Consider the following 12,311-nt stretch of genomic DNA (forward strand, 5'->3'; position numbering starts at 1 on the left):
TAAACCTTATATTATAGCATGACTCATAAAGTTCAAAGGAAAAATTCACAGAATGGCAGCAAAAACGCTCACTTGTAACTGGTGTAGCTGGTTACCTAAGAATGATTATAGTCATCTCCCAAGAAACTGAAGCACTTCGTGTCACACAATCGTTTCAGCTTGTGCAAGCTACAAAACAGCACCACGTCTGCAGCTGTAGACATTCCTCATACTAGGGAGGCCTCCTCCACCCTTCCAAAAGAGCATGGACTAAGATGCCATAGAGTCATTAGGATAACAGGAGGTGGCTGAGGCAGGGATAACTCTGAGGAATGAAACAGAGTAGGACTTCCATGACCAAAGGAAAATGGTAATGATGTTGAGGCAGCAGCATGACACACTTTGGATTCAACCCTCTTCAAAAGAGAGAAAGGAATTTCTGAGAGGCACAGTGCTCCTCATGTGTTCTCCTTTCTACTTCTCTGCCAGTTCCACTCTCATCCCCCTCTGCCACGGCAACCCACTCTTCTGGGTTTATCCAGGATGTGTCCCCATCTGATGATGACTGCATAAGCACTCCTTCAAAAAGGGTGCAGCTTCTCAGGAAATCACTTGTTCTAGTGTTTGTCATGGAAGAGCTGGTAAGTTACAACAAGCTGACTGTAATGAGCATCAGCTGTTCCCTTGTCCAGTGAGCAGTGTTCCAGCTCAGCAGGCTCCTTCCTTTCAGCACCTTCAGTACAAGCCTCTCCTTTCCACTGAGGAATTTACTGACATGCTGAAACCAGAGGATGGCTGCCCTTCAGCTTGAGACATCTCTGACAGCAAGCTCTAAAAAGAATTGGATGGTTTGGATGGCCATGTTCAGATGCATTAACGAGATTTCACCTGCAGTACAGAATAAAGAGTTTTTTGAAGTTTCCTTTTTCCAGGACCTCCTAGGTGCTGAAAGAAGACAGCAGGGCTGGACCTACAGTGTTAAGCAATGTGAATAGGGCCCTAGTTAGCAGCTGTACTTGGTGGTAACTGTGTAAGCCAGGTCTTGTGATTTCACTGATTACTTTAGTATTATATCCCTACAAAGTATCCCAGCTTACTTGGGTTATTCTTTATATGGAAAAATGTGATGCAAGCCAAGTTTTATTGTTAAAAAGAAAACCAAGATGATCTGAGAATGTGCATTGTTCTAGGTAACCTCTGAATTCACTGCAAAATTCTATGGAATTCATTAAACAAAGTGAAAACTTGGTTTTTTTTTTTTTCCTTTTACATTATTCCCCCAGTCAACATTATACTCCTGCCAAGTGTGCATTTTCAGAAAAAAGGCATGGGGAATGGCTCTTTTTGCCAAGTATGACAGGCAAAGGGGAACTAAAGCCAGTAAACTTCAGCTTCTACCACTTAATACTTTTGTCAAGATTATTTGCTAACAGGTGCTATACCACTACCTCTGAGGTGACAACTCAGCAATCTGGTTTAGAAAAATCGAGTTCCCTCACAAAACGAAAACCTCTCGGGGGCAGCATTCTCCTTCAGCCTTTCCCTTTGTGCATTTCCACCCTCACCAACAGTTTAATACCCAGCCAAGCTCTCCCGAGCAGTTTTGGCTGCAGAACATCACTTGGCCCGGAGTTACACTGAGAAGGAGGAGGAGGCCAGCGGCCCAACCACCTTCCCCACGCGGCGTCAGGCAGCCCGGGCGCAGGAATGCCTCTTGGCAGTGGCCCATCCATCGCAGGGTAAGAGGCTGAGGAAGAACGGAGCAGTTGCGAGGCGCGAGGGTTACTCCCGCAGCAATGGCGGCTCCCGCCCCGCCTGTGGGGGCGCGCGCAGGGGCGGCTCCTCCCCGCGCGCAGCCGAGCGCCCAATCATCGATCGTGGCCGGGCCACCGCGCGGCTCGCAGAGACAGCGATCGGGGGCGTGCCGCGAGCCCCGGAGGCGGGGCCAGGGCCGGGCTGAGGCGGTGCCGCGACAACCAAAACAACGGCCCGGCCCGGCAGCCCTTGCGCCCGCGGCCCGCCGCCACCTTCTCCGCCGCCGCTGCTCCGCGGGGTCCGCTCGGGGCGCGAGGTGGGCGCGGAGACCCCCCCGCTCCCGCTGCCTCCGCCATGAAGCTCCGCGTACGGCTGCAGAAGCGAACGGCGGCCCTGGAGGTGCAGGGGGCGGAGCCAACGCTGGGGGAGCTGCGCGCGCAGCTCCGCTTGGCCCTGCTGCCCGCCTGGGGGTACAGGTAGCGAGCGGAGCGAACCATCGCGAGGGGTGTCGGGGTGGGGGGGAGGCGATGCCGGCGCCGCCCGTGCGCGGCCCGGGCCGGCCAGGCCGTACCATGCGGTGCGGGGGGAGGGAGCAGGCCCGGGGCTGTGGTGCTGCCCCCTGCGGGGCGGGCGCGGCGCTGCCGGCGGCACCGCCCGGGCCCGGAGCGCCTGGCGGGGATTGACAGCGGGACCGGCCGCCCTGCTCTTGCAGGGCCTGGGCTCGGGCTGCGCCCGCCTGGGCACTGCGGAGCGGGAAGGCAGAACTCTGCGAGTGCTGAGCTGCCAAATGCGGGTTGCATCACGGTCAGAGCTGACTGAGACTTCTGCGCGGCGCTTAAGTTACAAAATGCTGTAGCGTCTCAGTTTTAGGCTTCTCTGAGGCTTCCTGCAGAATCTCGGTTTAAGTTTCATAAACAATTTAACTGAAGAACTCCCGGCATCCTCCGCAGAAAAATGAATCGCCTGTAAAAGGGGAGCGTTTTCTGATGTTGGCTGAAGGGTTTGTGTCACAAACCTTTAATTAGGTCCGACGTGCTGGTGTTTCACTGGTGATTCACACAGTAGCGTGGGCAGGAGGGATCTGAAGTTACTGCTTGTCTTGCCGCAGTGGGTGTATTTTTTAGCTGCTTCCCTGCTAACCAGTTTCATTTCTGGGGTTTTTTTTTTTTGGCCTGAAGCATCTTACCTGATTACTCTCATTTGCAACTAACATTCTACAGGACACCTGCTGATCACTGAAATGGTTTAGCTTGAGGAGACAGCAAGTTGGTTGAGTCTTCAATACTATTTATTTTTAAATAATCCGAGGCAGTAGTTTATGTAGATCTTGTTTTCCTAGCTGTGATACTGTGATATTTTGAAGGGCATTTGTTGCTTTCCTTCATAACTGTTTTGTGAGCAATTTCTGTAAATGAAGTTTTATTTACCAAGCAGCTATAGCAACTTAAAATGTACTTGGTGATAAACATAGGGGAAATAATTTCATATAATCTTTTTTCCCCTCACTATTTCTTTAACATATAGGTAATTAATAATGGATTAAGTCCCATGGCACAATACTGTTGTAATATGCACTATGCATTTCTAGTTGTAGAATCAGAGTCATTGAGGTTGGACAAGATCATCAAGTCCAATTTTTGACCAATCACCACCAGGTCAACTACACTGTAGCACCAATTGCCAAGTCGAGTGTGTGGCTATCCAAGTGCAGCCACCCATGTTTCCTTACTGTTTTTTTAAAAACTATTTTGCAGTTCTGATACCACGTTTTCAATAACATTGAACAGAAAAGATGCTCTCACAGAGGATCAGAAGACCTTAGCTGCATATGGCATTGTTTCTGGAGATTTGATATGCTTGTTACTAGAAGAGCCAGATGGACAACCCAGCCTACCTCCTCCTCCTCCTCCTTCTTCTGCTCCACCCTCACTTCAGAATGGTCATGAGCCGTCCACCTTGACCCCCAACATAAGTCAGGCCAACAGTCCAAAAGAAAAAGGGCAGAATGAGCAATCTAACAATGAGAGGGCTCAGGTGGAAGTTCAAGAGAGTGATGAGAGGGTAAGTACACAAGAATTTTACTGTACAGCTCAAGGCAAAAAAGAAGGTATCCTGTTGTGTCAGTAACTGTACTATATAGGACTGAAGTGGAAAATTCTTATTTCTTAAGAATATTTGGCTCCTTACACTTGTCTGATATGTGTTCAGTTATTTGAATGGAAATTTGTCTCTATTCATTGTATGTTACTGTGGCACAGAGCTAGTTCAGAGAGCCCAGAGTTTTTCAGGTTTACAGGAGTAAATGTTTTTGCTGGAACATGCACTTAAGGAAGTTAGGATTATGTTTCTTTCCTGCCTCAGCACTAACTTCTGATTCTAGACTGGAGCAGATGCAACAGGCAGTGTCAAAGACAGGCTCTTTTTTACCCCCTTTCCTGACCCTCACTTTAGGTAAATCTGCTTAAAGTTTTCATTCTGCTTTTTCAAAATAATGTGTCTGTGTGTAGTTTTGTCATTTAATTAATAACATGCCATGATTTAGAAGAAAAGAAGTTACAATGACACCACAGTCCTCAGGTGGCAGCAGGTGCACTCCACTGGTTTTTTTTTTTCCCCCCTTACTGCTGTTTAGGCTTGTTGTGTTTGTTGGCAGCCCAGGTTACCATTTTGGTTGCTTGCCATGCATATTGGCTAAGTTGAAATAAATGGTGATTCTGTACTGATTAAATTATTCCTGAATATGTTGCAAAAATTCCGACGAAGGTTTAATATATTATCATCACTTTGTCTTCAGTATATGCAATAAAATGACAGACCCTTTCATGAAGGGTTTACATTGTAAAGATTAAAAAACCCAAAGGCTACATATATAATCTCAGTTCTCGTGGAGTGCTAGAAAATGGAGGTGTAAGGAATTTGTACAACTCGTATGGGAAATCAGGCTGGAATAAGCAGATGTATAAAGTTGATATATATATAGAGGTGTAGTTTTCTGAAAAAAAGTATGTTTTGCTTTCTCCTGAAGGCAGGATCCAGTCTAGAATTTTCTTCTGGATTAGTCCCAGAGGATGCTGACCTGGAAGAAGGTACAGGTTCCTATCCCTCCGAACCCATGCTGTGCAGTGAAGCTGCTGATGGTGAAATACCCCATTCATTAGAGGTGCTCTACCTTTCTGCTGAGTGTACCAGTGCCACAGATGCCTTGATCGTTCTGGTTCATCTTCTCATGATGGAGACAGGCTATGTACCTCAGGTAGGTAGATGCAGCACCAAACAGAAATTTCTGGGTCAGTGTGGGGAAGCTGTGGAATGTACAAGATGCATCTGAGGATCTGCTTCTGCCTTTGTATGTCAGTTGGCTGCAGGGGCTGCTGCAGGATCAGCTTCTCAAAATTCCCTGACCAGAAAGTCTTCAGGTCAAAGACTGGAGCAGCTTCTGGGGGTGGAAGAAGAGGCCTGTCCTTGTGTTTCTTTTGGTCCTCAGCCTCACTAGGACCCAGCTGAACCTCCTGTTTCTGCCTTATTCTGTAGAGCATGTGCAGATGTTCTTAGGCTGTAGCACTTCCCCAAAGTAGTGCCTTAAGTGTTGGTGTCATCTCAATGATACCCTGTCAAGTGGTGCTTAATGAGGCCTAGGTCTGCCAAAAAACTGTCTCTAATTCCATGTTCACCTAAGTGTCAAGTTTGGCCTCGGTTTTACTAATCTACAGAGGTATCATACTTGAACACCTATGGCAGTACATCTGTACAATGTATGGGTTCACTTTTTCCCTTTGCATTTTATGTTTACTAATACATGGCTGAATGTGGAGAAAAATACTTGGTCTGAGGCGGTTGTTTAAATTCCCATCTTTTTTCTTGCAGTGAGGCTGACTAAGCACATGTAGGTGTCTGGTTGACCAATGCCAATTTGAAAAATCTGCTGAGTTCATTGCATCCCCATAATGTGAAATACTGTGTAAAGAATACGTTTGCCACTGGGAATAAAGTTTGTTTATGGCAGTGAGCAGGCTTGGAGGTAGGGAAGATGAATGCTGTGCATATTTAAGAGGAAAAAAAGAATATACTTGTGGTTAGATTGTATCCTCCTCTAATATTCCATATGAGCTATTTCATACTGAAATTGAAAGCAAACCTGTTAGTTCACTCAGGTTTTCTAATTAACTTAAAACTGTGGTTCTTAATGCCCTATCAGATACTGTAAGTTCACAGAAAAGGTGCAGTAGCTTTTTTTTTGAACAGCGAATTGACTATGTGCAGGAGTTGTCAGAATGCTGGAATGGATGACAGGATGAGGTATGTGTCTCAAAGAAGTAGGTGTGAGTGCTCACTGGACAGGACAAAAGTTACTGAACTTCACTTAGATGTGCTGTTAGTTTTGGGGAAAACGTGTGTAATCATATATATTCATAATCACTGTGTCATTAGGGCTGACCTAAGAGTTGAATTGCAAACATCATTCTGCCATTTCCTAACTTCTAATCGTTTTCTCACCCCTCAGCACTGGTGCATTGCAGAAGTATGACAGTGAGTTTGTGATCTCTTTACATTTGTAGGGGATAGAAGCCAAGGCAGTCTCTATGCCAGAGAAATGGAGAGGGAATGGTGTTTATAAGCTACAGTACACACATCCCCTTTGTGGAGAAGGTTCTGCTGGTTTGACCTGTGTGCCTCTGGGAGATCTTATTGCTATTAATGGTAAGTAAGTCAAGTCTTCATCCTGGATGCACATTCCGAAGTATCACCATTGTTTGGGAAGAGAAAAGTTAAGTGTGCTTTTGTGTGTTTTGAACTGCACCTTTGTTGCTTGAGTTGCTGAGGTGCAGGAGATGCCACTTCCTGATGCTGAATACTCTTGGCATTTCCAGTCTCTGTGTTAACTGTTTCTTTCCCTCTTGTTGTAACAGATTAATAATCCTTATGAGATTCAGCTGGTCTTTTCATTGCAATATTGTAGAGTTATGTTTGTTGTCACATTTCATAGGAACTTCGGTACACATTGCCAGACGTGAAGGAAGTAGATTTACTTCAGCTACAATGTTTTGGCTTCTTTTATGTTTTTTGCAAGACTTAGAACTTCCAGACTATGTATTATGTCAGTAATGAAGTGGTCTTAGTTGTCTCTCTGTGTTTTAACTTTTGAAATGTCTTTCTTTTTTATATTTGTAGCAACATTAAAAATCAATGAAGAGATTAAAAGTGTTAAGAGAATCCAGCTATTGCCATCATCCTTTATTTGCTTTCAGGACCCAGGTATGCCTGAGCTATGGTCTCATTGTAGTAAACTGAGAAGTAAAGAAGGGACACAGTGGGTAAGAATATGCTTTAGTAGGGCATCAAATAGGTGCAGAATAGCAAAAAAGAATAAAAATGTGGTTACCATTTAGGTTAGTCATAACTTTGTGGTAAAAGGAATTCAGAGTGTAGCCATTTACTCACACTTTGTTGTTAGCACAAATTGTATTTCTTAGATTAACAGTGTAAGAACCTTGAGAAGCTCAGTTTATCCTTTGGCCCATATGCCTGTTATTTATGAGGTCCTAGGCATATGTGGGAATCTCTGGGACAGCAGTGCTGGGTGATATCCCCTTTCTGCCTGGCAGCCCAGGACTTCAGAGGCTGATGGTGCCTACATTCCTGTTGTAGAACTGTGGTTGTTAAATTCTTTTTGTTAGAAAACCTGTGCTGACCACGTAGGTTTCTTCAGAGTGCCAGAGTTAGAGGGAAAATTAAGGTGAGGGAGGAGAGAAGGGCAGATGCATGTAGATCTTTGTGAACACAGACCTGACCTTCCTTATATTCTCTGAAGGATATGAATTGCTTTATCGGCAGGCCAGGCTGACTCAATTTCCTGTGTTCTGTGTAGAAGTCTAATTGAAGGGTTGTAGAAGAACTGAGTGCTGAAATGTGTTCCAGTATAACAGTGAAGTCTTGCTCCTCTTTCTTCAGAGAATAGAATGGAAGAATACTTCTGTCAGAGAAATGAGGCTTGCAGGCTTTTAGAACATAGGTTTATGTTAGGCAGGAGCTTTGAAATCTGACAAAGGAAGCTCTGACAGTTTGGGAGTCAGTTTGTTTCCAGACAAATCAAGTCTTTCCCTTAAATGTGCCTTTTAAGGCCGAAGGGAAAGCTTAGCCTGACCATGGAACTGATCTCTGCTTTATCAATGTCTGTGTTGCAGGGTAGTTACACTCTAGCTGCAGAGCTGCTTCTATCAAGATCACAAGCAGATTAAAGTTGTGCTAATAAGAAAACTGTAACTCTTATATAATTTTTGCATTTTAACCTCTTGAAATTAAGCTTTTTCTCTCTCTTCTTTCATAGAGAAGGTTGCAGGTGTTTACAAAGACCTTCAGAAATTATCCCGTCTCTTTAAAGACCAGCTGGTTTACTCTCTCCTGGCTGCTGCCCGACAAGGTGAGAGGAAGTATGATGGTACTTGATTTTTGATGATGGAAGGAAGGGAATCAATCTAAAGCCTTGAAGGAAGAGTGTTAGAAACAGCTGTTCAGTGATAGGCATATAAGCAGTAAGCATAAAATAAAGTATACATACCAAAGGAATCATGTTAATCTTTGTAACTCCAAAAACATTAATATAATTCTGGTTTTAATTTTTGATTGCTCTAGTCTCACTTCAGAGATGGAAATGGAGTGGCTTTTTTCCATGCATAATGATGAGGAAATCCTGCCTCAATAATTTTGTATCAGCAGTTCTGTAGTTTTGATCTATTTCTTTGTCAAAACAGAAAAAATTATTTAGCATCATGTTTGGAAGTCTGACCTCAGGAATGATCTTGTTAGGAACTGGTCATTGAGGTTTTGGAACGGACAGTAGGAAGTAATCTAAGCTGGTGTCTGTGAAGCAGTGGGAAACCAGGCTTTCTCTGCATAGTTAAAAAGTGCCATCAAAGGTCTCAGCTTTGTATTCTGAAGACAATGGAATTCCCTCTGGACTTCAGTGCATGAAGATTTTATGTGGAGCATGTGCTCTGTGTTTGTGGTTTTTGCAGCCTTATGAAATTGGGCAGGTCTTTTTTTTCTTTACTTATTCCTTAGCTTTGTAACGTATAAGCGTAATATGGTGTGTGGAATGTTTCTTAGGCATAGTGCTCAGTATGAAGTGTCATTTGCCCTGTTTTATGCACCTCATAAGTGCAGTTAGAGTTGCAAGAGGTCTGTTTTGCAAGGAGTCACATCACAGTAGTTGCTCAGAAAAGTGGTGTAACTGAGGCATCAAAGGGAGAGATTATAGTGTTCTTTCTTTCTTTTAAGGTCTTTAGAGATAGAAGATGTCCAAGTGATCTATAAGAAGATCTATAAGTGATGTCGAGTTTACTCTTTTTTCTGAACTTTCTTTCTCCTTTCTGTAGCTTTGAACTTGCCAGATGTGTTTGGCTTAGTGGTCCTTCCTCTTGAGCTCAAGCTTCGGATTTTCAGACTTCTGGATGTCCGTTCCCTCATCTCTCTCTCTGCTGTTTGCCGTGATCTCTACACAGCTTCCAATGACCAGCTTCTCTGGAGGTTTATGTACCTGCGGGACTTCCGAGGTAACGTCGAGGCACATCTCTTTTAATTACATTCTCATGTTAACAGAGGGATTAGTTCTGACAGGTTTTGGTAAGAGGCTTCTCAGGCAACCAGTAATGATATTGAAACACTGTGAATAAATGCAGTTGTTTGTGATCCTAATCAGTGCAGTTGGTCAGGTGTGATTCAGGTGGATGCAGAGTTTTCTGCCAAGGAAAATGGTTGGCAATCTTCTGAGCCATTACTGGTGCTCCACATGGTTCTTCCCATTGTGTGATGCTGGCTTTCCTTGTTTCCATCTGTTTCCTTTGCTACTGTAGTGCATTGGCTACTGCAGATATTAAGAAGTGGGGGGAAGATAACATTCCTGCTTCAATTTCTCACAAGAGAGTAAAGAAACAAAGGTAATCAAGGGAAGTTCTGTCAGCAGGCAAAGGCAGAAACAGTGTTTCTGAGATTTCTCTAATAACATTCGGAGATGATGCTTTACCTGGAATGGGTGTGCAAGTAGATTACCTATCAAATGGACATGGAGCTTTTAAGATGCATAATCTTTAGAAAAAGATGTATTGACCAAAAGTGTTTTTCCTATCTTGAGTATTTGAATTCTGATAAACTGCAGGTATCTGTGGCACAAGATCTGTTGCTTTTCTTAATTCTTTGCTTCTCTTTGTAGATCCTATTGCAAGGCCTCGTGACACAGACTGGAAAGAAGTAGGTGGCTTTTTTATATAATCTCTCTGAGATCAGTCTTAGTTTGGGAATTAAGTATAGACTTTGAGAGGCAGTAACTTTGAGTTAAAGTTTTAAAGTGTGGTGTTCTGTGTACGCATGTTGGTCAGACTAGCGGAAAGGAGCATCAGCAAGTTACATGGTGCGTGCTCAGACTGGGGGTTAGAGATCTTCCAAGGGTGCTGTGCCTGGCCTTTGGGGGGCAGGGGAGTTGCTGCTCTGGGTTTTCAGGCTGGTGAGGAGCACTTTTTTGAGAAGTGCTGTAAAACTGAATGCAGTTGCTGAAGCTGGAACACTTAGAGAGCTTTAAAATACTTTTTTTTTTTCTGTCTGCAGCTATACAAGAAAAAATTGAAACAGAAGAAGGAGGCCCTGAGATGGAGACACATGATGCTTCTGCCCCCTATACCTCATCCAATCCCCTTTCATCCCAACCCGTTCTATCCTAATCCCTTTCCACCCAACCCATTCCCATCAAATCCAATCTATCCTCCAATGATCATTGGGGGAGAATATGATGAGAGACCAGCACTTCCATATGTTGGAGACCCAATTAACTCACTCATTCCTGGCCAGGGAGAAGCACCAGGTCAGTTTCCTCCATTCAGACCACATTTTGACCCAATTGGCTCCCTGCCTGGAGCAAACCCTACGCTTCCAGGACGAGGTGGTCCCAGTGATAGGTTTCCACCTCGACCCAGCCGGGGCCGCCCCATGGACATTCGCCGTGCATTCATTTGATTGCTGCTTTTTCCTGCAGGGAGTTTTGTAGTTGCTGAGCTTGCTTTCTAACTGCAGGAAATTGCAAATCCCAGGCACTAACATCTGCCTTCAGATTGTGTCAAGAACATGCGTGCATGGTGATGTCCCAGCCACAGAGGCTGGGTTTGTTTTATGCTCTGGTAGTGCTGTACCACCTGGCACTTAAGGTCTGTTCCTCAAAGAGCTACAACTTAGAGCAGTTTGTTCTGCCGCCCTCCCTCCTTGCCCTTAATCGTCTGTGAAGTGCTACTTAGAGACCAGAATACCGGCCAAATCCTTATTGCATCAGATAAAGAGCACTTTAAATACAAACCCTCTTGTCTGTCTTATTTGAAGAGTTTTACTGAATTGCCAGGATTAAGGGTTTTGTGTAAAATCTGCCCGGCTAATTAATAATCTTTGTTAATAAAAAAGTTACCACATAGAACAGAATGCTGCCACTGTTATGGTAGATGTGTGTTCATGGAAATTTTTAAAGGTGGTGTTTCCTTTTTCCTTCAATATTTTATTAGGTAAAAAGCGTTTTTGTATTGTTAATGCACAAAGAGTACAGCAAAAGGATTTTCTTTACAATGGAAATATTAGAACACAAATTAATTGATTTTACAAACAATTGAGTAAAGTCATGCTACAGTGCAACTCAGAAGTCTAAGCAGAAGCAGAGCAGTTTTACAAAGAATCAGCAGCAAAACTTTTGACTTTGTCCTTGACTTTGCAAATAAGGATCTGTAGTACGTGACTGCATTTACTGTGTTTGAACTAAAAGTGGTGTGAAAATACATCTTTTCTCCCCATCTGACATACTTAAAGTATTAAATAGGCTGACCTGGTTGCAGTGGGAATGGGATCACAACAACATGAGAAGCAGAATGAATTCTGATTTCCATAAATTCCATTTAATTCCATTACTTAAGTATCACATGATTTCTTACCAAAACAAAATGTGTCATAGCATGTTATGAGCACCTTTCAAGTGTTGTCTTATTAACTAATGAGCAGCTAACAAGACCACTTTCAAAGTTTCCTGATGAGACCTGCAAGCTGATGCTGGAGCTCAATTAAAGGAAGACTGGAATGACTAAACTTTACTAGAACTTTTAATTTCTTATGTATTTTTTAAGATGATTGATCTCAGTGTTTCTATAAATGTGAATGGTACTAATGAGACTGTTGTGACAACTGATACTATTTTCTAAAACTTTTCTGAAATTCCAGCTGTGGAAATGGAATGACATTTCCTGTTAAATACAAGCTATTTAATCAGTAATACTTATGTGCTTTTTCAGGTGAGATTTCAGTGGTTCATCTTCTTGTTTTGTATAAAATCAGCTGACTTCAGTAAGGTCAGGGAGTTTTGCCAGTGGAAGTAAAATATAATACTTTATTTTGCTGTCAAAAGTTGTATTGTTTCTTTCTTCCTTTCCTACTTCACAGGGATAGTTTTACTTCACTACTAAGATTAGCCTTAACTTTTAACATTTGCCTTCAGTGGTTGAATTGACTTGTTCCAAAAGCATTTTCACCAGTGAAATGTATAGTCAGATCTCTTAGAG

General features: G+C 43.4%; 1 protein-coding gene across 1 annotated transcript; it reads left to right on the top strand.

Moving 5' to 3' along the window:
- Positions 1-1,919: 1,919 nt before the first annotated feature.
- On the top strand, positions 1,920-12,156 carry LOC131592042 (F-box only protein 7-like). Its single transcript, XM_058863287.1, has 9 exons — positions 1,920-2,210; positions 3,489-3,795; positions 4,760-4,987; positions 6,291-6,432; positions 6,904-6,987; positions 8,060-8,152; positions 9,108-9,284; positions 9,941-9,978; positions 10,333-12,156. Exons 1-9 carry the CDS (start codon positions 2,089-2,091, stop codon positions 10,735-10,737), a joined length of 1,596 nt encoding a protein of 531 aa, XP_058719270.1. The 5' UTR covers positions 1,920-2,088; the 3' UTR covers positions 10,738-12,156.
- The last annotated feature ends 155 nt before the right edge of the window (positions 12,157-12,311 follow it).

Source organism: Poecile atricapillus, chromosome W, assembly GCF_030490865.1.
Source record: "Poecile atricapillus isolate bPoeAtr1 chromosome W, bPoeAtr1.hap1, whole genome shotgun sequence".
NCBI lineage: Eukaryota > Metazoa > Chordata > Aves > Passeriformes > Paridae > Poecile > Poecile atricapillus.